Source organism: Thalassophryne amazonica, chromosome 3, assembly GCF_902500255.1.
Source record: "Thalassophryne amazonica chromosome 3, fThaAma1.1, whole genome shotgun sequence".
In the NCBI taxonomy this organism is placed as follows: Eukaryota; Metazoa; Chordata; class Actinopteri; order Batrachoidiformes; family Batrachoididae; genus Thalassophryne; species Thalassophryne amazonica.
The window spans coordinates 39704547-39732168 of record NC_047105.1 but is presented as its reverse complement, the minus strand read 5'-3'; the positions used below and the strand labels follow the sequence as shown (position 1 = coordinate 39732168).

The window sequence follows — 27622 nt, the reverse complement described above, 5'->3', positions numbered from 1 at the left end:
GAAAAAAGTCCTTTGCCGGAGCCTGAAATGTAATGAACATAGCCAAAATTCACACGTAACTTGTAAAGAAAATTAGAAAAGTAGCCATTTAGCAGCCAAGAAAGGTTATGAAATAAATAAATCATATTAAAAGAAACTATTTTGCAAACTTGTGGAAAAAAAGTAAAAAAGAAAATTAACAAATGCATCCAAACTGAATATTAATTCACATTTTAACAGACATGAAATGAGCTTTTAGGGGATTTAACGCTTTTATTAAAGCTCCAGTTTGTTTACAATTTGTGATTTGCATTCACAAACATAAACACAACATATTTTCTAATACATGTAAATCCATATGTACAGATGGAAAAAAATACATGAAAATAAAATACATAATACTTTAAATCTATTTTAATCTCAATAATTTAGTAATCTAATAAAACGTCCTCACAATCTGCTTCCTTATGTATGCTTTTTTTTTTTAAATAAATATTGCTCCATTTGAAATGGACAGATTTATAATGCAGACTGAGGAAACGGAACAATTACAAGTAACTGACCACTACCATAGCTTGCAATATATATAGATGACGGTTTTGTTTTGGCATTCTGTGCACATGCCACCAAGAAAAAGGAGTGTAACATTATTATACAGCATATACAGTTCTTATCATGCACGGTTAGGCTGCACAAACATTGAATCTCAACTCCATCTCTCATTTTTCTTGAGTCAACAGTAAACAAGTCATCAAAAGCACAAAACGCTGTTGGCATGGTAATTGTCATTCCACTTGGTTTTGCTCTCAAGGAGCTTTTTCCGGCATCTTTTTTTGGGGGGGGGGGGTTCTCAGACAAACCAAGAGAGGAGGATGAGACCATAGCACAAGTGAAAGACAAAAATTGTCAACTTGCATTTTGCATTGCAGAAAATGAGTCACATTCAAGTTAATCAACTGGTTGAAGACTGCAAGTCTCCCCTTGTGTTGTCAGCGGTGCAAAAATGAGCAAAGATGGAAAAATGAAAAGATTCTGCAGGATGCTGTCGTCAAACACATGCACATCTATAGAATTCTTCTTTTTTTCAGGGTGTGTGTGTGTGTGTGTGTGTGTGTAGGCGGGCAGGACATGGTGCTGGCGTGTCTTTGTCCGTGCGATGTGGGCAGAAGATGAGACGTTGTGGTTTGTGTTGTTAGTTGTTAGTCATAATCCACCAGGAAGCTGAGGAAACACATGGACAGAAAGACGACAGCGCTGCGTGAGGTCACCTCCAAGCAGTTTAGAACTCAGAGTAATTTATGACTCAACGGAAACACCAGAGTGGGTTAAAAGAAAGATAAAAGAAAATCCTAAATCTGCTTTGAATTTGATTCAACTCAGTTGTGGTTTATCAGTTTAATATCACATGTTAAAATGTGCAAGTGATTCCAAGGTTGGTCTAAAACAAATTATCTGAAGAAAACATTTATAAATGAGTCGCACTACACTGATGTTTTCAACCATTTCTTTTACACGTAAGAGCAGCAACAATGCAAACAGAGAGCAAATTATTCAGAAACACACTATACCTGCACTGTAACAAATTTCCATTTTAATTAACAGTAAGTAAACTACTGGCTGCTCGAGTTACCAGCATTATACTGTTATTCTACAGTGTGCCTACTGCAATGATTACAGTACTCTCAAACTGGGAGAAGTCCACCAACAGGTGTGAACGGCAGACTAATTCTGCAAGAACCACCCCCCCCCCCAAAAAAAGAAAAAAACATTGGCCAACTTATGTATTGGGCTGCATAACTTCTTGTGAAAGAAAATGTTCTCCATCCTGTTTTACACTGAAATAAACACATTTAAGTCTCCTGATGGTCTTTTGGTAATTTATTCAAGTTTGAAGTCCCCCACCGTTCCCACACAATACAAAGTCTGCAGTGGGAGTGGGAAGGTGAAAGGTAAAGCCTGCCCTCCCCATCAGCACGTTTAAGCCCCTGGAGCATAACTCGCCCCAGGGGGTGTGGTTTGATACAGACACCGAGCTCTGAGAGGCATACTGTTTGCACTTTCAGTTGAAAGCAAAATTACAACATTTCTGATAACTACTGTCTGGAACATAAGTCTTGGCCAAGCATGCAAGGTTGTTCCACGCAGACGAAGCACTATTTAGCTGTCGTTTTTATATGAGGGCATGAAAATGAAGCTTTATGAAACATAGGCATTTGTAAAATTTCCTAAGCATCTGTAAGATTTCTTCTACAAACTCGTCTGTTTTAGCCTACTGCTATAGCCTACTCCATTCTAAAGTGACATGTTTTTTTTAATTTGTTATATTAACATAAACAGTTATTTAAAAAATATCATGTCTGTCTGTTTAAAATTGAGTAGAATATCCAGGGTTTTCATGTATCCCATAATCCCTTGTGCGCCAGAGAGTCGCTGCAGTCAAACAACATAGAGAATCCACATGATGACAATTGTAAATGAATATTATACTACAAAAATGTAATTTGTTATGCTTTTCGTCACGTTAATAAGAAACTGCATGCATGATACCCTGAAAACTTGCTAAAACAATTATAACGAATAATCCGTGTCTGTTACGTTTAATCTGTGTGGAATTTAATAAACGCAAACTGAATTTCAGACATATTATATATTATTATATATATTAGTCTGGAACAAAGAGGACAAACAGTGTTGTAAAGAACAATAATCCAGACGTTAAAGAGCAAACTTTCCCCCAGAACAACATGAGCAGGAAGCGATTGTAGCTCACAGCAGCTCCCACTGAAAATAACGGAGAGACAGCCTGTGATTCTCGCATGTTTATATAAAACAAACACAATTAAAATGTCTAAAAACCCAGAGAATATATTCATATTTTAGGCACAATATAAAAATAGTTTTATGTTGCGATATTAATGGTGTTGTCTGTGTGCAGCGGTTAAAGTGAAGCATGATCAGAGCGTCTCAATGCAGTTCTCAATGTTACTGAGATCTCGCAGTGCAGCGACCTCTCCGAGGTTTTGCGGGATTTCAAACCTGAAAAGGGTGGATATATGAGGCTAAAACAGATACATTAGTACATTACACAGTCTGTGGTGGTGCACCCAATTAGTGCACTTGCTTCCCAAACAGAATATCCTTGATCCAAGGACAGCCATGTCCCAAATTACTTGTACAGCTGCAGTTGTGTTAGAAAAGCCAAATCAACATGTGGATCCCAAACAGAACTAACTGTGGTGGCCCTGAGCTAAATGGAAGCCCAAAGACATCTCATTGAAGTGTTTTAAATTACTTTTTGAAAAATTAGTCTGGCAGCCACAGCTGATTATTGTAATTTATCAGTGGGACAGTACTGTAATCCTTTTACAGTAGACAGGCGTAACCTGCATCACTTCGTCCCACTCCAGGCTCAAACTCACAGTCTCTGGGATGGGAGGCAGGCGCTCTAACCACATAGCTAAAACACATGGGCTCTAGCTTCTGTCACTATAGCATCTTTTGGCCTTGGGGAGAGAGGTTTACTTAACGCCTTCTGCACAGCACCACCTGCTGGCCTCCAATACACGGGCACACTTTAGAGTAACTGTCTCATCACCAATGACTGGCATAGGTCTGGCAGTATGTGGGGTTGCAGTGCATTGCCACGGCTACCGCACTGTTGATGAACCGCCATGTGTCCTGGATGGCAGCCACTCAGGCAGACGATCAGGCAGGTCCATCCCCACAGCTCTAAAATTGCCAGCTATCTGTCACAGGTAGGCATCCCCTTGACCTTCTCCAGCCACTGGGATCCTCAGCTCTGAGAGACCTGCATGCTGGATCATGCACAGAGAAGGGCACCACATGGCCAAAATATCATCATCTGTATACCTAAGTAAGCAGTCTTTTGGCACAAAGTGATTCTTTGAGTACCCAAGGATCCTCTGGGGAGAACTAGTACCACAGACATCCAGTTGTCACCTGACTGGTTAGCATCCAAGTGGGAAGGAGCAGGACCCTAAAGTCTTGGACACTTCGTTCTCCTGCAAAGGCATCAACATTGGTTGGAAAACAGTGATCAACAGATTGCAGTTACAGCCCTAATTCTCAGCCATCTGAGAATACCCTAAATACTCTAAATACCCATTAGAGTTTTTGCTGAATTTAATTAATGTGTGCATGTTGCAAAAAGTAAGATTTAACTGGGAGCAGAAAGGCATCATATTTCTCTCTTAGAGTTCAGCTTAGTCAACTTTTGTGTGCGATGGGAAGGTGGGAGTTGTGTTTTGAAATGAGAGATTTGTTTGTTGTTTAGTTCTGGGTTCACCCTGAATGCAATCTTCTTGTTCTGAAATATTACCTCAGACAGCATGGAAAAAAATGAGCAAACATTCTAGACGAGGGTGTACATGGTACACAAACCTGGGAGCAACATTGTCGACACGACTTCAGCATCCTCCAACATGTCGATGACGCACCGCTGGAAATCTTTGCTGCTGTTAGACTGCAGGTAACTGAACACATCAGAGGAGAAAGAAACAGGGAAATGAGACAGAGAAAAGCAGAGAAATCGGGGTATCACCTGGAGAGGAACTAAGTATCCTTTGCTTTGCTGTTGTACAAGGTCTGTCCATAAAGTATAGGTCCTTTTTATTTTTTTCAAAAACTATATGGATTTCATTCATATGTTTTTACGTCAGACATGCTTGAACCCTCGTGCGCATGCGTGAGTTTTTCCACGCCTGTTGGTGACGTCATTCGTCTGTGAGCACTCCTTGTGGGAGGAGTCGTCCAGCCCCTCGTCGGAATTCCTTTGTCTGAGAAGTTGCTGAGAGACTGGTGCTTTGTTTGATCAAAATTTTTTCTAAACCTGTGAGACACATCGAAGTGGACACGGTTCGAAAAATTAAGCTGGTTTTCGGTAAAAATTTTAACGGCTGATGAGAGATTTTGAGGTGATACTGTCGCTTTAAGGACTTCGAAGTCTTTAAAGCGACAGTATCACCTCAAAATCTCTCATCAGCCGTTAAAATTTTCACCAAAAACCAGCTTAATTTTTTGAACCGTGTCCACTTCGATGTGTCTCACAGGTTTAGAAAAAATTTTGATCAAACAAAGCGCCAGTCTCTCAGCAACTTCTCAGACAAAGGAACAAAGAAGTTGCACCACGCAAAGAAGAAGGGACATCCTTGCATCAACATCTGCTGTGCCAGAAATCCTGAGAAAACCCAGCAGTTCATCAGTAAGCTGGAAGCCAACCTCCCTCAATCTCCTACCGACAACACCATCAACTCCAAATGGCCCCACCTTCGTGATGCTGTGTACAACTCCGCCATCTCTGCTTACGGGAAGAAAGAGCAGAAACGTGCTGACTGGTTCGAGGCACATTGGGAGGAAATGGAACCCGTAACTGAGGCAAAGAGGAAGGCCCTATTGGTGCACAAAGGTCAGCCCAGCCCAAGCACACTTCAAGCACTCAGGACTGCCAGAAGCAAAGCCCAGCAGACTGTCCATCACTGCGCCAACACCTACTGGCTAAACCTCTGCAGCAGCATACAAACAGCTGTCAACTTTGGGAATGCGAGAGGAATGTAAGGGGGCATCAAGAAGGCAATGGGTCCAGCTCCAGCCAAGACTGCACCCCTCAAGTCGAAGACTGGAGAAGTCATTACTGACATGGAGAAGCAGATGCAGCGGTGGACAGAGCATTACCTGAAGCTCTACGTGACAGAAAACATTGTCACCGATGCTGCCCTCAACGCCATCCCTGACATGCCAGTGATGGATGAGCTTGACGCTCCACCTACAGTGGAAGAACTTAGCAAAGCCATTGAATGCCTTGCATGCGGGAAGGCCCCTGGCAGTGATGGCATTCCACCAGAGGTCCTCAAGAGCGGGATATCTGCTTTGCTTAGGCCACTTCATGACTTGCTTTCCCTCTGCTGGGAACAGGGCTATATCCCTCAGGACATGCGTGATGCTAACATCGTCATCCTATACAAGAACAAAGGAGACCGCAGTGACTGTAACAACTATAGGGGCATCTCCCTGTTAAGCATCGTTGGCAAAGTGTTTGCCCATGTTGTGCTTACTCGCCTGCAAGCCCTCGCCTGCCGCATCTACCCAGAGTCCCAGTGCGGCTTCAGGGCTGGTCGCTCAACAGCGGACATGATCTTCTCACTGTGCCAGCTGCAGGAGAAGTGTCATGAGTAGCAGATGCCTCTTTACATTGCGTTCATCGATTTGACAAAGGTGTTCGATTTGGTCAGTCGAAGTGGACTCTTCACGCTGCTACAGAAAATAGGCTGTCCCCCACAGCTTCTTGCAGTGGTCACGTCATTCCATGAGCACATGCATGGCACAGTCTGTTATAACGGTGCGATGTCTGAGGCCTTTCCAGTCAGCAGTGGTGTGAAGCAAGGTTGTGTCCTCGCTCCGACACTATTTGGCATCTTCTTCTCCCTGCTTCTCCAGTATACTTTCCAAGACTGCAGTGATGGTATCTACATCTACACCAGATCCACAAGATGCTGTTTGCTGACGATGCAGCCTTGGTATCTCACACAGAGGATGGCTTCCAACAGCTAGTCATCTCCTATCCCACGCCTGCAAGGAGTTTGGTTTAACCATCAGTCTGAAGAAGACAAATGTTATGGCTCAGGGCACCGAGCTCCCACCAAGAATCGCCATAGATGGATACATCTTAGAGGTCATCAATAACTTCACGTACCTCGGGTCCACTATCTCTAGCATGCTGTCCATCAACATAGAAGTCAACAGTAGAATCGCCAAGGCAGCAGCAGTCATGGCAAAACTGCAACAGCGAGTTTGGAACAACTCCAACCTCAACGTGAAAACCAAGATGCGCGTCTACCATGCCTGCGTGCTCAGCACTCTTCTGTACGGCAGCGAGACGTGGACCACCTACGCGAGGCATGAGCAGAATCTGAACAGCTTCCATATGAGGTGCCTGCGTCGCATTCTGCACATCACATGGCAAGACAAGATCTCCAACACAGAGGTGCTGCACTGTGCCAACATGGACAGCATGCACTCTGTGCTGTGTGAGAGGCGCCTTCGATGGCTTGGTCATGTAAGGTGAATGGACACAGGCCACATTCCAAAGGACCTCCTCTACAGCCAACTGGCAGAAGGCTCTTGGAGGGTTGGGCACCCAAGACTGCACTTTAAGGACGTCTGCAAGAGTGATATGCTGAACTGTGGCATCGACATCAAGACATGGGAGAGCCTAGCAGATGAACGCTCTGCTTGGCACATTACTGTGATGCAGGGCGTGAAAATCTCAGAGGAAGCACGGAACACAACCGCCGCCCAAAAGAGAGCCAGGCGAAAGGAGCGGCAGCAACCGGCACAACAGTCAACACCTTTTGTCTGCACCAGATGTGACAGAGATTGTCACTCACGCATCGGCATGCACACCCACTCCAGGGAATGCAGCTGACCAAAGGAGCTACAACATCGCCTCTCGAGACGGACGGTTGCCGCCGCCGCCGCCGGAATCCAGTGAAGCAGGCAGGTTTTCTGTCATGTCAGTTATGGTTTTGTTTTGTTTTGTTTTTTTTTTACATTTTTGAGTGGGATTGCATTACTTAAAAAAACACTATAAAACTATTAACATGAAAACGTCAATATGTCAAAAACAAGAAAACTATTACATTTCATATGGAAAATGAGTGAAGCCCCCCTCCTCCTCTTCTCCCCTCCTCCTCCTACTCTTTCTCTCTGCCCCTCCCCCTCGCTCTCACAGAGCAAACGAAGCATTTTGGAAACACAAAACCTTTAAACTGTAAAACAAACCATAAATTTCTGAATGTATCACCATTTACGGACACAGGATGCACTCTGGATTATTTCATTAAATATTTTGATAGAGTTGTTTTTTCTTTTCAGTCAGAGCAGCTGTCCGCTCTGAGCTGCCTTCAGTGCTGTGGCTTCACAGAATGCTGAAAGCAGGTGACTGCTGATCTCTGCTGTTTACAGTGGTTTTGAAAAGATGATAATGAGATATATATAGTTCTTATTTCTTTAATTATTTGGTTGAAAATGCAAAATAAAGCAAACTATGAAATATGATCGAATTGGTACATTTTCAGCAACATTTCAGTTCATTTTTTGGAAAAACCATACTGGGTGGTACAGCCAATTTGCAGTACCAGGCGGGACTATCTGGCACCGCCCACAGTACCTAGAACCCTGAGTCAATCATAGCACAAAAAGCCCACAATTAATGAAACATTTATTTTTGAAATTTACCCAGTGGTGGGCACAGCAAACCAAGAAGTTAGCTTTGATAGCTGTTAATGTGCTAACTGAAAAGTTAAATTTTATAACGCTAAACCGATTAGCTAAAAGCTAAACCAATAACTTTTAGTATTGACTCCAGTACACTGGCAGCTACTGACAACAACAAGCCAGTGCTTCTGTCTCAGATCAGCCTTCTCTCAGCAAAAGAGACCTGCTGACCAGAGAGAAAAGAAGGGGAGCAAAACAAAAAAAGATAATTTATTTTCACAGCTATACAGACGTGCAGGGGTATCACAGCAGTCATGCACAGCGGCAGTTTTGACTTATAGTTACAATTTTAAACAAACTAATTCCGGACAAGTTTTAACTGGATGGCAGTTGATGGCCATCCAGTAGATGGCAGTGTGAATACCAATTGCCACACATTCGCTAAAAGTGCTGAGTCACTTAACAAACAGAATTTTCAGTTTTCAAATTGTCTTTTTTTACAAATGAAAAAAATTACATATTTACAAATACAGATTTATTTGTAAAAACCAACACACACATTGCAGTAACTTGTGTGTTGGATTTTAGATATACTGACCAACTACTGAACACAGAAAACTAATTTTCCCATAATACCTTTCGGCATGTGTGTCTGAAAAAGCTAAAACCTTCAAAATTATTTTACTGCATTACTTTAAAACTAAAAGATATAGCTGATATTTTCACTTTGTAAAACCACAGAGTTAATTTCATTTAATTTCAATAACTTGTCCGAAATTGTTTAAAATTTTAACCATAAATCAAAACTGTCTTGCTGTGCATGACTACTGTGATATGTCTGCAAGTCTATATGGCTGTGATTATAAATGATCTTTTTTCTCTTCTCTTCCTTTCTCTTTGGTAGTCAGCTCTCCTCTGCTGGCAGAGGATTAAGCTCTACCTCTCATAGCTGTCTGTCTGCTACAACACATGTAACAGGCAGGCACTAAAATGTATGATTTTAGGCTTTACAAATGTTTTTTAACTGTTAAGCTTTATTCACTATGCTCACAAAAATATGCTAGCAGTCTAAAAGTTATCAGAACTAAATTTAGAGGACGTTAATTGGTCCGCTGATGGTTTTCAAAGTTAGCTGAAAAGCTAATCAGGTAGCAAAAAGTTAGCTTTGCTAATTAGCGGTTAGCGGATTAGCGGAACTGTGCGCATCACTGAATTTACCTCAGTACTGTTTTCGGAATCAAAGCACGGCAATCCCAGTTCATTCACTTGTATTTCATTATGTTTCAGCACTAGATGGGGCTAAACAACTGCAATGAATGTCAAACATTTTGGAACATGTGGTGACAAACTAAAGCCTTGTCTATTATAGGAATGTGACATTTCGATGGGTATTGCAAAGGTTTCAAAACATTTCATAACACTTTCAATTTTGCTGTCATGGATCAACGCTTGTTTTCTGGCCATAATGACTGAATTATTTTGCTATCACAAGAAAATTATGGTTTCTTTTCTCATGATAAGATATTTTGAGAAAGAGGCATTTTGTTCTTGAGATAAATTAAGCTATTTTCATGAACAAAAAGAACTGTTATTCTGTGATAATGAAATAAACATTTGATCTTAAAATAACAAGCCACTCTCTGCTTTTGGAGGATAACAAAATTAGGATTTTATTATTTAGCATTGGACAAACTGTGCTAGAATGTCCATTGGCAAACATGAAAGCGAATAGATATGAAGTACAGAAACTCAAATAGTGCAAATAGTTTATATTTTGTTTAGTTTAATGCAATGGCAATCTGTATTTTCAGCAAGGAGGGAACCCACACAAACAAGGGGAGAACATGTAAACTTCATACAGAAATCAATCCCATGACCTTCATGCTGTGAGACAATAGTGCTAACCACTAAGCCACCGTGCTGCTGTTACTGTATATTTATGTAATAATAATAATAATAATAATAATAATAATAATATACTGTATTTTCAGTGATAATCAGACATAAAGATTAAAACAAAATAAATGCAAAGAATGCCATTATTTCAAACTTTTACTGTTCTGATGAACTAATTTCTCAAATAAATAATCTTTCTTCCAGTCATATTTGAATGTTTTTTTTCTTTGTCAGAACTGTTTTTAGGACCACATGAAGTTGGTGTAAAATGCTCCCTTGAATGAATATATTCACTGATACATATTTGTATTTGAAGTTGCTTCTTTTGTGCGTGCACATATGTGTGAACTGAGGGATCGACCACCTGCTTGTCTTCACTCGTGGGCAACATTTCCATCAAAAAGTTAAGAATGCCAAACAGTCTGCCAACATCTGACATGCACACGCACGCACACACACACACACGCACACACGCACGCACGGACACACTGACCTCATCCAGGAGATACGGTCTTGCCAGAACTCATACATTATGTAACACGACTTTCCTGGGAGCTTCTGAACTGCCACACTGACAGCAAGATGGGGGGGGGGGGGGGGGACACATCGGGGCAAGGAGACGATACAAAGTGAATGCAAGTCTGCACACAGCACAGAAAAACTGCATCAAAAAAACGTAAGTCCTTTTGAATGAAACATCAACTTGAAGAAGCCAGAAAGTTAGATTTCTTACTTTGTATAAAACAGCAATAACAGGTGCAGGCACATTTATAAAATAAATTTATGAGTGTGTCACTTTGTGAAACTCAAATACTACTACTACTACTAATAATAATAATAATAATATTAATAATAATAATTATTATTATTATTACGGCTGCCAAAATAAATACATTAATTTAGATTCATTAATTACAGCACCTTTTCTTCTTTTTTTGGGTGCTCCCATTGCCACAGTAGATCAATCGTTTCCATCTCACCCTGTCCTCTGTATCTTCCTCTGTCACACCAACCACCTGCATGTCCTCCCTCAGCACATCCATAAACCTCCTCTTTGGCCTCCCTCTTCTCTTTCTGCTTTGTGGCTCCATCCTCAGCATCGTTCTCCCTATATACCTCTCTGACTTTGTCTTCAAACCGTCCCACCTGAGCTGTCCCTCTGACATGTTCATTCCTAATCCTGTCCATTCCAGGGTCTTGAAATTCACAGGGAGCATTCTCGGGACACAGACCTTGGACAAGTTCAAAGATGCCTAACCTCGACCTATTTTAACAAGTCAAAAGGTCACATTCTGTTTCGTATTTTTATGCTCACACGGCCGAGGGTATTTTAAGTATTTTCAAAATTGTTTTTAAAAATAAATTTCTTTTCTTCATTGTTTTTGTGTTTCTGAGAGCCTGTGTATGTGTTTTGTGATTTGATGGGTGATATCTTAAAAAAAATTGTACATGTGATTAAATGCGATTAATTTAGATTAACCACAGAACTAAGAAATAATTAATTGGATTAACTATTTTTAATCACCTGACAGCACTAATAATAATAATAATGGATAAGCAACTATAATTATTTGACAGTTGTACTTTGCTTTGTGTGAAAACAAACAGTGGCTTACTGCAGGTTGTCATCGTGGGCTGAGGTGGCATCAGTGTAGCTTTTCAGGACTTTCTGGAAGTTATCCACATGTTCATCGATCACCGACATCTGCCTCTGAACCAGCAAGATGTTCTGTTGCCAACAACATGGAAGAAGACAACAAGAACAAGATCAGTAGTGCAGCAGATAACTGAAACAATCCTTCACATGGTTATGCAAGCATCAGATTTGGCATGAATGTTATTCATAAATCAGCGATTTAATTTTTGTTTGAGGGGGAACAGCTGCTTGAGGGATGAAACTGGAAACTGAAATCAGGCAGTACCAACCGCTGAGGCCACTGCATGGAGCTAAATTACTTAAAGTGTCCTTAAAATTCCAATCATTGCACCAAAATAATGGCAGAACAACACGCTTATAAGAGAGTGCCGTGATGCGTTATCAGTGGCTTTCTTCACCACGTCACAGCCTTCAGTAGCTCCATGCTTCATTTACACCTGACTGCAGCAGAGAGTTTTTCTTCTTCAATGAATAACAGCAAAATGCAACATTAAACTGTTAAATAAAAGTTGCATCTCTAACACAGTCTGGCAGAAGAAGAAAAACAAAACAAGAGTGCTCTGAGAGCACAATATCCCCTGCTGGCAAATGCTGCTTTGGTACAAGTGCTTGCTACATTCTGATAACATTTCAAGGTATGTGATAGTTGAATTCAGAAATCAGACACCAGCTCATGAAACTGGCAGTGCTGAGATTTGTTAATACCCCGTCACAACAGAGCAACAATTCCATGAATACCGTACAAAATGACATTTGAATGACATTCTTGCAATTCGTTCTGCATGCGAACTGCACTCGAACTCCTCGTACAGCATTCCTACAGCAGTCAGCACATTTGTGTGTCACTCCTGCTGAAAAACATCTGAACAGTGGTGGAGTTGCAGTCGTACTGCATTCTTACTGCAGGACAAATGGACGTTCGAACATCATTCGTGCAATTCCACCTGCAGTTGAACTGCATTCGAGCTGCATTGGAATTCCTCGGACAGCATTCGTGTGGCAGTTAGGAAAATACACCAAATACACATAGCCAGCACAAATGTAGAGAACAGACACACTACTGTCGTGCTGCATTCGAACTGGGGAATATCCGCACTGTGGTTGTCGCTCAAATGGCATTCGAACTGGCATCAGAAATGGCAACCCACCAGGAGTTGGAGCAGTCTGAAAGCGTGGGCAAGTCCTGATTGTGCCCCCGATGAGCCAGACCACACACCACCCATCCTGTTCAGGGTGCGCAAAGGAAATATTGTAATGTGCAAAGTCTGTGGTACGCAATCATCATGTGCATTAGACGTAAACATTGCGCAATCACACCGAATACAGTGTGTCCCAGCGAGTCAGTGCATCTCTGTGACGCACACTGTGGCCGTCTGGACGGGGTCTAACAGCCATGATAACATGATAATACAGATACGTCCTCTGACACATAAGGTGTGTCAGAGGTGTGTCAGATTTACCACACAGTACCCTACTGTGTGGTAAATCTGTCCAGAATATGCAGTTCTCAAAAACTGATTCAGTGTGCAATAGGAAGACTAGTGAGGGAAGCCACCAAGACACCTATGACAGTTCTGAAGGAGTGACAGGTTTCTGTTGTGACTGCACTATGCACCGTTTCTCCAATGACAGACACAGATGCCATACAGTGTCTCCTTCAGAGTTGTCACAGGTGTCTTGGTGGTTTCCCTCACTCGTCTCCTTCTTGCAAGGTCACTCAGCTTTGAGAACATCCAGTAGTGTACTGTTTGTATTTCTTAATGAACAATGCAAATTGTGACTTCTGCATGTTCATGTATCCATCTCCTCTTGTGGGGCTGCTAAGCTCTGATTATCATACGAATTGTGCAAAAAATGAAAGCAGCATGAAACTTTCAGGGTTTGCTCTTGATGACATAAGCTTTGATTTAAGATGTGAGGCATTTGCAGTTTGACCCCTGGGGTCAGCTCGAGGTCATTGACCTGTAGGATATGAAATTTCTATGTATTAAATTAGAAATTGATGTGTCTTAGGACGTAAATGTGATGGAAATATAAAGTAAATGTATATTTCCATGTTTCTGAGTACGAAAAACTCATTTCTGATATGTCCAAGACCCCCAGAGGTCAATAACAGTCACTCTCAGGGGTCAAAGGTCAAGGTAGCTTGAAAAGATCCCACATTTTGGTCAATCTAAATATAAAATGTACAGCTTATCAAAGAATTACATGTAAATATGAACCAGGCAAAAGAACAGACCTATGAACTCAGAGTTGAACTCATAAGAAGGGTTTACAACTTGGTGTGTCCACAACATGTGTCATCATAAATGTTGTTTTCTAAACATAGTTCGGGAGGAGTCCATTGGATGATTGACAGCCATCAACTCACCTGACTCCCATCTTCCAGGAGATATAAACCCACCAGTTCATCCTCACGTCATGCACCCTGGCGCCGCAATTTATCACCCCCCTCCACCTACTCCTCTATTTCACTAGTGGCTCTACTCTTATATCCATAGGGGGTAGAAGAAGACACCATTCTCTATGATCTCCGCTTCAATCATTCCAGGACCAAGGCCAGCTACCAAGTCAAACGTGTGCTTACATCACATCGAACAGTCATAAGGGCGAACTAGTAGAACTAGTGAACATTTTAGTCACTGCAGTCACCAGAACATGTGCACAGTGCTGTGCATTTTAATGTTGTCTTTATACATTTACAGTGCCCACCCCAGCCCTTTTTGCAACCACACTGTACAAGTTCATAGCAAGCCTGTGATGCCTCAGGGACGGTTGTCCAAAGTGGCTGCCAACCAACATCAGTGTCAATCCATCCCCAGTCTGAGGGACTGGGCAGATGTGGTTGAGGAACCAAGGCAAGGTTCCATATGTTAGCTTCGTACATTGCTCTTTTGGTGTGTTGTCTCAAAGCATCTTGTGTAGGGGGATGTTTTCCAGTGATCTTGACCTCTGGGTGAAAAGACGCTTTCTTGCCTCATTGACTTCTGAACATGCACTCGTTCTGTCATAAATCAGTACAACAAAACGTTCAACCTGAGACAAGGAAAGATCACTCAACTCTTGAGGGATCTGCAACATTTCATGGAAAGCTTCTGTAACCTCTGGGTATACATGCCATGTATCCCGGACAGTCTGTTTACCACGACCACAGAATGAAGAAGTTGTATTATAGCCAGTAAAAGAATGAAATGCTAGCAGTGCAGAACTAGTGGAAGGACCCAGTGCAGCAACCACCTTGTGAATGGCTATATAACAGAAACTGCTACCAACTCCAAAGGCAATCCACATTTCCTCCAGACTGACTTTCTTGAAGACATCCACTGCCAAGATGACCACGTCAGAATCAACAGTTCGCACCATCACTTTCTTGGTTCCCTTGTAGGCTGCATCCACCACATGAAGAAAGAGATGAGTATCAGCTTCCTCATGAGTGCATGGACACAGGAGACTCACGTCACAACCCCCAGGAGAACAGAGGACAGTATTATTGTTTGTGGCATACACTATTTTGTCAAGATGTAATGGTGTATTAACCACTTGAATAGAGAGAAAATGAAATAGCTCAGCTTTGTTTTCCTCCACAGACAAGAAATCTTTCCAGTTCTTTGGCATCACAGTGACAGGTTCCACTCTTCTCCGAGTTCTCTTTGCTTTCCTCTGTCTTGTTGTGGCTTTTAGGCTATTTGTTTTGTACACATCCCAAACAATGTCGATGCGTATTGTGCCTGTCAACTGTGATACTATGTATGGTATAAATACACTGTCAGCATAGTCCACTCCTGAAAGGTTTTAGCAGTGCCTGGCTTGAGCATATGCACAGCTGCAGCACCATCAATTAATAGAGCTTCAACATAACCAACAGTGGTTTCTGACAAGCTAATGTGTGTGGGAAAATTTTGTAGAGCATGTTCACCTGTGCATCATACAAGCCCAATTCCATAGAGGTTGGGACGTTGTGTGAAGTGTAAATAAAAACAGAATACAATGATTTGCAAATCCTCTTCAACCTATATTCAGTTGAATACACCACAAAGACAAGATAGTTAATGTTCAAACTGATAAACTTTATTGTTTTTGTGCAAATATTTGAAATGGATGCCTGCAACACATGTCAAAAAAGCTGGGACAGTGGTATGTTTACCACTGTGTTACATCACCTTTCCTTCTAACAACACTCAGTAAGTGTTTGGGACTGAGGACACTAATTGTGAGTGTGATGATTTGGTACAAAAGGAGCATCCCCAAAAGTCTCAGTCATTCACAAGCAAAGATGGGGCGAGGATCACCACTTTGTGCACAACTGTGAGAAAAATTCCAACATTTTAAGGACAGTTTCTCAACATTCAATTGCAAGGAATTTAGGGATTCCATCATCTGCAGTCCACAATATAACAATATAATTTAACAATATAATTTAACAATTTAATTTTTAATACTTTCGACACGTAAGCGGCAAGGCCGAAAACCAACAATGAATGCCCGTGACCTTCGATCCCTCAGGCGGCACTGCATTAAAAACTGACATCAATGTGTAAAGGATCTTACCACGTGGGCTCAGGAACCCTTCAGAAAACCATTGTTAGTTAACACAGTTCGTCGCTGCATCTACAAATGCAAGTTAAAACTCTACCATGCAAAGTTAAAGCCATACATCAACAACATCCAGAAACACCACCCGAGCTCTTTTGAAATGGACAGACGCAAAGTGGAAAAGTGTGCTGTGGTCTGATGAGTCCACATTTCAAATTGTTTTTGGAAATCATGGATGTCGTGTCCTCTGGACAAATGAGGAAAAAGACCATCCAGATTGTTACCAGCACAAAGTTCAAAACCCAGCATCTATGATGGTATGGGGGTGTGTTAGTGCCCATGGCATGGGCAACTTACACATCTGTAATGGCACCATCAGTGCTGAAAGGTACATCCAGGTTTTGGAGCAACACATGCTGCCATTCAAGCAACGTCTTTTTCAGGGACGTCCCTGCTTATTTCAGCAAGACAATGCCAAGCCACATTCTGCACGTGTTACAACAGCGTGGCTTTGTAGTAAAAGAGTAAAGGTAAAAGTACTAGACTGGCCTGCCTGCAGTCCAGACCTGTCACCCATTGAAAATATGGCACATTATGAAGCGCAAAATACGACAACGGAGACCCCAGACTGTTGAACAACTGAAGTCGTACATCAAGCAAGAATGGGAAAGATTTCCACCTTCAAGCTTCAATTAATTAGTGTCCTCAGTTTCCAAACACTTATTGAGTGTTGTTAGAAGGAAAGGTGATGTAACAGAGTGGTAAACATAAAACTGTCCCAGCTTTTTTGAAAGGTGTTGCAGGCATCCATTTCAAAATGAGTAAATATTTGCACAAAAAACAATAAAGTTTAATAGTTTGAACATTAAATATCTTGTCTTTGTGGTGTATTCAATTGAATATAAGTTGAAGAGGATTTGCATTCATTGTATTCTGTTTTTATTTACATTTTACACAATGTCCCAACTTCATTGGAATTGGGGTTGTATGATGCATGGTATGGAAAATAAGTGTCACTGTGCCTCCAAACTATGCCTATTATTTCGATCAGATAGCATAGATATTGTAAGGACAAAACACTAAATGAAAGAAAATGAACAAGAAACTATATTTTAAGTTTGAGTGATGCATAACATGGCATTGTTTGCTAAAATACAAAGAAGCAGTACATTATATATTTAGACTGAACAAAATGTGGGCTCTTTTCAAGCAACCTTGACCTTTGACCTCTAGGAGTGACAGTTTTTGACCTCTGTGGCAATTGGACTAATCAGAAATGAGTTTCCCATGCTCAGAAACACAGAAATACACAATTTCTAATTTCATACATAGAAATTGCATATCCTAGAGGCCAATGACCTCTAACTGACCCCAGGGGTCAAACTGCGAATGCCTCCACATCTTAAATCAAAGCTTATGTCAAGAGCAAATCCTGAAAGTTTCATGCTTCTTTCATTTTGTGCACAATTCTTATGCTTAACAGCCCCACTACTCACTATCTAAAGAAAACTTGGAATTTTAATTCCACTGTTGTTTTTCTACTGCAAATGGCAATAAACTGAAACTGAAACTGAACTAAAGAAAACCAGCTGCAAAGGTGATGATTTATATAATAATAATACTTATAATAATACTTATATGTAATTTGTCCAATCACTTATGGACATGAATAATGGAGGCACACTGCATAAAATGGCTGTAATTCCTCGTTTGTTCAGGCAGAATTTGTTGTTAAACCTCTTAAATTAAGGCTGAAAGTCTACACTACACAATAAAATAGAACATGTTCAACTCAAAAATACAAGGGAAAGAGCTGATTGCTAACAAATAGAACAGATTATATTTTTTCACTTAGAATTTTAAGGAAGCCGTTTCACAACATTTTCAATTTTACAGTGTACAAACATTGATTGTTTTGTTGTGTTTTAATTCTATTGCAATGTTGTACAGAGGAAAAATTCCAACTACAAAAGTCCAAATACATATGGATTGATCAGTCGATTGGACCTTTTAGAGAAGAAAATAATCTGCTCAAAATTTGGTTGAAAATATTGGATGAATATATCGAATATGGAATGGAGTGTGCATAAAGTATTCTTGTGTACACATTGGAAATTTCAGAGCACAGATTACAGTTTCAATTCCAATTTATTTTCATTTATATAGCGCCAAATCACAACAAAGTTGCCTCAAGGCGCTTCACACAACTAAGGTCTAACCTTACCAACCCCCAGAGAAAGCACACAGGGGACAGTGGTAAGGAAAAACTCCTTCTGATAATTTGAGGAAGAAACCTCAAGCAGACCAGACTCAAAGGCGCAACCCTCTGCTTGGGCCATGCTCCCGACACAATTTACAAAACAATTTACAAAATGAATATACAGGAAATTTTGCCGGTGCACAGGACAGGAGGGCCACAGAAACAGACACCACACCCATCTCTGGACGGAGCCGCACCTCAAACAACAGAAAACAGAAAAAAAAACTGAATCAGGCAGCAGAAAGACAACAAATACAGTATAATTTGTCAGCATTAAGCAACAAGAAAAACGGAAGAAATACTAAGCCACTAGCCCTAAGCTTCCCTAAAAGACCATGAATTTAGATAAAGTTGAGGCCATGGCATGCTCAATTTCCTAATAAAATGAATTAAAAGAGTAAAAAGCATAGTAACATACTATACCAGTATGCTAGCCATAAGAAAGGGAAAATAAGTGCGTCTTAAGTCTGGACTTGAAAGTATCCACAGAATCTGACTGTTTTATTGACGCAGGGAGATCATTCCACAGAACAGGGGCACGATCAATCAATCAATCAATCAATTTTTTTATATAGCGCCAAATCACAACAAACAGTTGCCCCAAGGTGCTTTATATTGTAAGGCAAGGCCATACAATAATTATGTAAAACCCCAACGGTCAAAACGACCCCCTGTGAGCAAGCACTTGGCTACAGTGGGAAGGAAAAACTCCCTTTTAACAGGAAGAAACCTCCAGCAGAACCAGGCTCAGGGAGGGGCAGTCTTCTGCTGGGACTGGTTGGGGCTGAGGGAGAGAACCAGGAAAAAGACATGCTGTGGAGGTAAGAGAAAGCGATAACGATAAGAGAAAGCACTGTGACCCATAGATGTTTTATTCATCCTAGGGACACAAAGCAGTCCTACACCCTGAGAACGCAAAGCCCGGGCCGGTACATAGGGATTAATTAGGTCAGCTAAGTAGGGAGGTGACAGTCCATGAACAATTTTATAGACTAGTAGCAGAACCTTAAAATCTGATCTCACTGGGACAGGAAGCCAGTGAAGGGATGCCAAAATGGGTGTAATGTGGTCGAACTTTCTGCTTTGTGTCAAATGTCTGGCAGCAGCATTTTGAATCAATTGGAGAGCCCAAATGCTGGACTGCGGTAAACCAGAAAATAGAACATTGCAGTAGTCCAATCTATAAGACATAAACGCATGAATCAGGGTCTCAGCATCAGCCATAGACAGGATGGGACGAATCTTCACTATATTTCGCAGGTGGAATGAAGCAGTCCTCGTAATATATCTAATGTGGATGAACTCAGTGTGTAAAAATGATTGCGTTCCTTTAGTAATAACTGCATCACTTTCTAGTCTCTTTCTAGTCTTTTTATTGTTTCCGCAGCTTGACACCAGCAGAAGAAACTTGAGAGAGGAGATCCCGTTACAGAGCAGCATCCGTGCAGCGACCGTCCAATTAGAGTCACAACTCCTCATTGCTCGCCCTATGCATCATAACATCATTCTGTTAACTTCAATTAACCACTTTATTGGGTACACCTTGCTCGTACCAGGTTGGGCCCCCTTTCTGCCTTCAGAACTGCCTTAATTCTTTATGGCACAGGTTCAGCAAGGTGTTGGAAACATTCCTCAGAGATGTTGGTCCATACTGACATGATAGAAAAACGCAGTTGCCCATTCAACCAGTCTGCTCATTCTCCTCTGACATCAACAAGGCATTTTCGTCCACACATCTGCCACCCACTGGATATCTTCTCTTTTTGGACCATTTTCTGTGAACCGTAGAGATGGCTGTGCGTGAAAATCCCAGTAGATCAGCAGTTTCTGAAATACTCAGACCAGCCTGTTTGGCACCCTCAACCATGTAACGTTCAAAGTCACTTAAATCCATTTCTTCCCCATTCAGGGAAGAAATTGCTCACTTTGAACTTCAGCATGTCATCTTCACCATGTCTAGATGCCTAAATCCATTGAGTTGCTGCCATGTGACTGGCTGATTAGCTATTTGTGTCCCCTTTAACCCTTTAAGGCTTAAATTTTTATGAAACAGTGGTAAGATCAGAACTGACACATGGGATGAGACATGGGTACCGAAGGGAGTGCAGGAGAAGTTCACCCTATTCAGGACTTTAGTGAGCACAATATGGAGAAAACAATTGCCATGGGGTCCAATGGACCCCAAAAGTCCTGAATAGGATTAAATATGGTGGAAATGAGAATGCTGAGATGGTTGTATGGAGGCTGAACAGAAGAAGAAATCAGAATGCAACAAAACTAATCCAGGAAATTAGGCTGAGGTGGTTTAAACATGATGAACACTGCCAACAAAACAGAGGGTTGAACTGGAGGTGGATAGACGGAGTAGATGCTGTCCTGTAGGAGGTGCAGGTCAGGACTGTGTAAAGGAAGTCCATCAGATATCTTGACCTCTCACAGACATTGGAAAAGTTCAAAACTAAGAAGAAGCTGGGTCTTGAAGATACCCCTAAATGTGTGTCTTTTAGTACTATGTGCCTTTGCTTGAATACTTTTTATTTATTTATTTAAAAAAAAACATGATCAAAAAGAAAACATACTGCGTAACAGACTCAATGTGGGGCACTCGTTTTGTCACGTCTTTTACTTTGCTTTAATTGTCACCATAGTTACAGCGCGATAATTGAGTGCACATTGACCTCTCTGTGGGTGTTTTCACACTTTGTCCATTTCTGTCTCTGAGCGCACTGTGACTCAGTAATTTCCTCTGGGCTTATAAGAACACACCAGAGATCCGTCCAACCTCTTTCAAAGGCCATACTGAGTTTTGCCTTTTGAACACAAACTTGTCCACTTTACATTTTCACACCTTAAGGCTGGCCTTATGCTGACTTTATACAGCTGGAAACAAGCTGTTATGTGCACAAAATGTGCTATAAATACTGGTGCACGTGGTTATAGACTAGCAGTGTTTGAGGGAAACAAGGGTGTAGAAAGGGGACAGTGACCGATCTTGGTGGTTGAAGTACATTTTCTGGAGCAAATGTGTGCTGAGAGCAGCAGAAAAGATCAGCGAGGTAACAAGAAGACTTGCTTAAATCTACTCAAAGGCCTGACTAGGCTGTTTATCTGCCCTTAACTGAGTTAAACTGTGGGGTTGCTGTTTCGCCTAAGTAGAAGTAGCATGAAAAACAATGAGACAAGATAAAATGCTATCATTCTAGAACCACATCTTCCCCAAAATCAAAAAAACAAAAAAACAAAACAAACAAACAAAAAACTCTTCCTTGACTCAACGCTGACTTTGTCACCAATTTTCATTGAAATCGATTCATGTTTTATTGAGATATCCTGTGAAACAATTACACAAACCAACCAACAGATGAAGTTCATGAAAGATGAATGTTCTTGGCACAAATCATCAATATCTGTATGAGACAAGTGAGTATAGGGCAATATTATTACCCACATGATGACTGGTGGTTGGCTCTCACTGCGGTATTGTATCACTTCCTGTTCCGGAGCACAGCGGTGTTTTTCTGTATCTGTTAGCTGTTTAATCTGCGCAGTTAGATTGATCTAGTTATCTAGATTACGATTTGTTTCCCAGTGTAATCTTTACGTGCCTTAACTAAAGCACTCCTGCTGAATAACCTCTAAATTATTTACACATTATTCACTTTGCGTGTTTTTAGGAATCCGCTAGCTTAGCGTAGCTACTAGCTCTTAGCCGATTTAGCATGGCGGCTTCTCCTGTCTCTCCCGCACTTTTCTGCTCTGGGTGTGAAATGCTTAGTTATTCCTCGGCCTCCTTTAGCAGTAACGGTACTTGTAATAAGTGTAGCTTATTCGTAGCTTTGGAGGCCAGGCTGGGCGAATTGGAGGCTCGGCTCCGCACCGTGGAAAATTCTACAGTTAGCCAGGCCCCTGTAGTCGGTGCGGACCAAGGTAGCTTAGCCGCCGTTAGTTCCCCCCTGGCAGATCCCGAGCAGCCGGGAAAGCAGGCCGACTGGGTGACTGTGAGGAGGAAGCGTAGCCCTAAACAGAAGCCCCGTGTACACCGCCAACCCGTTCACATCTCTAACCGTTTTTCCCCACTCGACGACACACCCGCCGAGGATCAAACTCTGGTTATTGGCGACTCTGTTTTGAGAAATGTGAAGTTAGCGACACCAGCAACCATAGTCAATTGTCTTCCGGGGGCCAGAGCAGGCGACATTGAAGGAAATTTGAAACTGCTGGCTAAGGCTAAGCGTAAATTTGGTAAGATTGTAATTCACGTTGGCAGCAATGACACCCGGTTACGCCAATCGGAGGTCACTAAAATTAACATTAAATCGGTGTGTAACTTTGCAAAAACAATGTCGGACTCTGTAGTTTTCTCTGGGCCCCTCCCCAATCCGACCGGGAGTGACATGTTTAGCCGCATGTTCTCCTTGAATTGCTGGCTGTCTGAGTGGTGTCCAAAAAATGAGGTGGGCTTCATAGATAATTGGCAAAGCTTCTGGGGAAAACCTGGTCTTGTTAGGAGAGACGGCATCCATCCCACTTTGGATGGAGCAGCTCTCATTTCTAGAAATCTGGCCAATTTTCTTAAATCCTCCAAACCGTGACTATCCAGGGTTGGGACCAGGAAGCAGAGTTGTAGTCTTACACACCTCTCTGCAGCTTCTCTCCCCCTGCCATCCCCTCATTACCCCATCCCCGTAGAGACGGTGTCTGCTCCCAGACTACCAATAACCAGCAAAAATCTATTTAAGCATAAAAATTCAAAAAGAAAAAATAATATAGCACCTTCAACTGCACCACAGACTAAAACAGTTAAATGTGGTCTATTAAACATTAGGTCTCTCTCTTCTAAGTCCCTGTTGGTAAATGATATAATAATTGATCAACATATTGATTTATTCTGCCTAACAGAAACCTGGTTACAGCAGGATGAATATGTTAGTTTAAATGAGTCAACACCCCCGAGTCACACTAACTGTCAGAATGCTCGTAGCACGGGCCGGGGCGGAGGATTAGCAGCAATCTTCCATTCCAGCTTATTAATTAATCAAAAACCCAGACAGAGCTTTAATTCATTTGAAAGCTTGTCTCTTAGTCTTGTCCATCCAAATTGGAAGTCCCAAAAACCAGTTTTATTTGTTATTATCTATCGTCCTCCTGGTCGTTACTGTGAGTTTCTCTGTGAATTTTCAGACCTTTTGTCTGACTTAGTGCTTAGCTCAGATAAGATAATTATAGTGGGCGATTTTAACATCCACACAGATGCTGAGAATGACAGCCTCAACACTGCATTTAATCTATTATTAGACTCTATTGGCTTTGCTCAAAAAGTAAATGAGTCCACCCACCACTTTAATCATATCTTAGATCTTGTTCTGACTTATGGTATGGAAATAGAACACTTAACAGTATTCCCTGAAAACTCCCTTCTGTCTGATCATTTCTTAATAACATTTACATTTACTCTGATGGACTACCCAGCAGTAGGGAATAAGTTTCATTACACTAGAAGTCTTTCAGAAAGCGCTGTAACTAGGTTTAAGGATATGATTCCTTCTTTATGTTCTCTAATGCCATATAACAACACAGTGCAGAGTAGCTACCTAAACTCTGTAAGGGAGATAGAGTATCTCGTCAATAGTTTTACATCCTCATTGAAGACAACTTTGGATGCTGTAGCTCCTCTGAAAAATAGAGCTTTAAATCAGAAGTGTCTGACTCCATGGTATAACTCACAAACTCGTAGCTTAAAGCAGATAACCCGTAAATTGGAGAGGAAATGGCGTCTCACTAATTTAGAAGATCTTCACTTAGCCTGGAAAAAGAGTCTGTTGCTCTATAAAAAAGCCCTCCGTAAAGCTAGGACATCTTTCTACTCATCACTAATTGAAGAAAATAAGAACAACCCCAGGTTTCTTTTCAGCACTGTAGCCAGGCTGACAAAGAGTCAGAGCTCTATTGAGCTGAGTATTCCATTAACTTTAACTAGTAATGACTTCATGACTTTCTTTGCTAACAAAATTTTAACTATTAGAGAAAAAATTACTCATAACCATCCCAAAGACGTATCGTTATCTTTGACTGCTTTCAGTGATGCCGGTATTTGGTTAGACTCTTTCTCTCCGATTGTTCTGTCTGAGTTATTTTCATTAGTTACTTCATCCAAACCATCAACATGTTTATTAGACCCCATTCCTACCAGGCTGCTCAAGGAAGCCCTACCATTATTTAATGCTTCGATCTTAAATATGATCAATCTATCTTTGTTAGTTGGCTATGTACCACAGGCTTTTAAGGTGGCAGTAATTAAACCATTACTTAAAAAGCCATCACTTGACCCAGCTATCTTAGCTAATTATAGGCCAATCTCCAACCTTCCTTTTCTCTCAAAAATTCTTGAAAGGGTAGTTGTAAAACAGCTAACATCATCTGCAGCGGAATGGTCTATTTGAAGAGTTTCAGTCAGGTTTTAGAATTCATCATAGTACAGAAACAGCATTAGTGAAGGTTACAAATGATCTTCTTATGGCCTCGGACAGTGGACTCATCTCTGTGCTTGTTCTGTTAGACCTCAGTGCTGCTTTTGATACTGTTGACCATAAAATTTTATTACAGAGATTAGAGCATGCCATAGGTATTAAAGGCACTGCGCTGCGGTGGTTTGAATCATATTTGTCTAATAGATTACAATTTGTTCATGTAAATGGGGAATCTTCTTCACAGACTAAAGTTAATTATGGAGTTCCACAAGGTTCTGTGCTAGGACCAATTTTATTCACTTTATATATGCTTCCCTTAGGCAGTATTATTAGACGGTATTGCTTAAATTTTCATTGTTACGCAGATGATACCCAGCTTTATCTATCCATGAAGCCAGAGGACACACACCAATTAGCTAAACTGCAGGATTGTCTTACAGACATGGATGACCTCTAATTTCCTGCTTTTAAACTCAGATCAAACTGAAGTTATTGTACTTGGCCCCACAAATCTTAGAAACATGGTGTCTAACCAGATCCTTACTCTGGATGGCATTACCCTGACCTCTAGTAATACTGTGAGAAATCTTGGAGTCATTTTTGATCAGGATATGTCATTCAAAGCGCATATTAAACAAATATGTAGGACTGCTTTTTTGCATTTACGCAATATCTCTAAAATCAGAAAGGTCTTGTCTCAGAGTGATGCTGAAAAACTAATTCATGCATTTATTTCCTCTAGGCTGGACTATTGTAATTCATTATTATCAGGTTGTCCTAAAAGTTCCCTAAAAAGCCTTCAGTTAATTCAAAATGCTGCAGCTAGAGTACTGACGGGGACTAGAAGGAGAGAGCATATCTCACCCATATTGGCCTCTCTTCATTGGCTTCCTGTTAATTCTAGAATAGAATTTAAAATTCTTCTTCTTACTTATAAGGTTTTGAATAATCAGGTCCCATCTTATCTTAGGGACCTCGTAGTACCATATCACCCCAATAGAGCGCTTCGCTCTCAGACTGCAGGCTTACTTGTAGTTCCTAGGGTTTGTAAGAGTAGAATGGGAGGCAGAGCCTTCAGCTTTCAGGCTCCTCTCCTGTGGAACCAGCTCCCAATTCAGATCAGGGAGACAGACACCCTCTCTACTTTTAAGATTAGGCTTAAAACTTTCCTTTTTGCTAAAGCTTATAGTTAGGGCTGGATCAGGTGACCCTGAACCATCCCTTAGTTATGCTGCTATAGACGTAGACTGCTGGGGGGTTCCCATGATGCACTGTTTCTTTCTCTTTTTGCTCTGTATGCACCACTCTGCATTTAATCATTAGTGATCGATCTCTGCTCCCCTCCACAGCATGTCTTTTTCCTGGTTCTCTCCCTCAGCCCCAACCAGTCCCAGCAGAAGACTGCCCCTCCCTGAGCCTGGTTCGGCTGGAGGTTTCTTCCTGTTAAAAGGGAGTTTTTCCTTCCCACTGTAGCCAAGTGCTTGCTCACAGGGGGTCGTTTTGACCGTTGGGGTTTTACATAATTATTGTATGGCCTTGCCTTACAATATAAAGCGCCTTGGGGCAACTGTTTGTTGTGATTTGGCGCTATATAAAAAAAAATTGATTGATTGATTGATTGATTGATGATGGTCGATTTTCTGACTAAGACAGCTACAATTGGAATCTCATGCATATCTAAGCCAATCCTCAGTTTAAGAGCAACATTACTACCATAATCAACATGGTCTTAATTTGACAGTACAACACCTGTTGTGTGCCATGGTAAAAGCAAAGTAAATCACACCTATTTCACAGAAGAGGAGGCGATGGTCTAATGGTTAAGCGGTGGGTTTGAGATCAGATGATCCTCAATTCAAATCCTGCCCATATCGGAAAATCACTAAGGGCCCTTGGGCAAGGTCCTTAGTCCCTCAGTTGCTCCTGGTGTGCAGTTGAGCACCTTGCATAGCGGCACATACTGGAATCGAACCGTGGTCTATCGGTTGGTTGTCTAAATCCTATGATCCAGAGCCACTGTCAATGTCTAGATAGTAGTGTCGTAATATTCAAGGCCAGTGTTGGTCTTGGTTTGGTCTCATCACCTTCAAAAGCTGGTCTTGACTCAGTCTTCTGCACTTTAAAGTCCTAACATTTGGTCTTGACTTTGAGACTTAAATCAAGACTGGTTCTTTGGAGGTGTCTGGATTTGAGTACCACAACACTACTAGTACACTGTCTTGCAAAAATGCAATTAAAAAGTTGACCTTTAAAAGACACCGGCCTTCATTTTTAAAGTTAGGTCACATCTGGAAGCATGCGCTAGTGCCGCACATTACCAATATTTACTGCCCCACGGAAGTGCCCTGGATCATGAATGGCAACCATTCAGGTAAACCAATCCATCACCACCTCTCAAAAGTAACCGTTCATCTGCCGCACCCAGGTGAAATGTGGGTGTCCCCATCACCCTCTCCAGCTCCTGGGGTCCTCAACACTGAAGCACTTGCTTACTGGATGGTGCCCAGAGAAATGAGCCACATGGCCAAAACATTGTAGCTGATGTTCCCTCACCGCACAAGTGACACTTCTCATCTGAGTCTCCCCAAGTAAACATTT

At 41.4% G+C, this 27622-nt stretch overlaps 1 protein-coding gene across 1 annotated transcript in view; it reads right to left on the bottom strand.

Annotated features, from left to right (window-relative positions):
- Positions 1–232: 232 nt before the first annotated feature.
- necab3 (N-terminal EF-hand calcium binding protein 3) overlaps positions 233–27622 on the bottom strand; it is a 155758-nt gene continuing 128368 nt past the window's right edge. Inside the window, exons 10-13 of the mRNA XM_034166078.1 lie at positions 11724–11836; positions 10601–10678; positions 4381–4472; positions 233–1200 (exon numbers count right to left, since the gene is read on the bottom strand). Coding sequence (XP_034021969.1) covers positions 1172–1200; positions 4381–4472; positions 10601–10678; positions 11724–11836 — 312 coding nt within the window. The 3' untranslated portion in view covers positions 233–1171. The remainder of the gene's footprint in view (positions 1201–4380; positions 4473–10600; positions 10679–11723; positions 11837–27622) is intronic.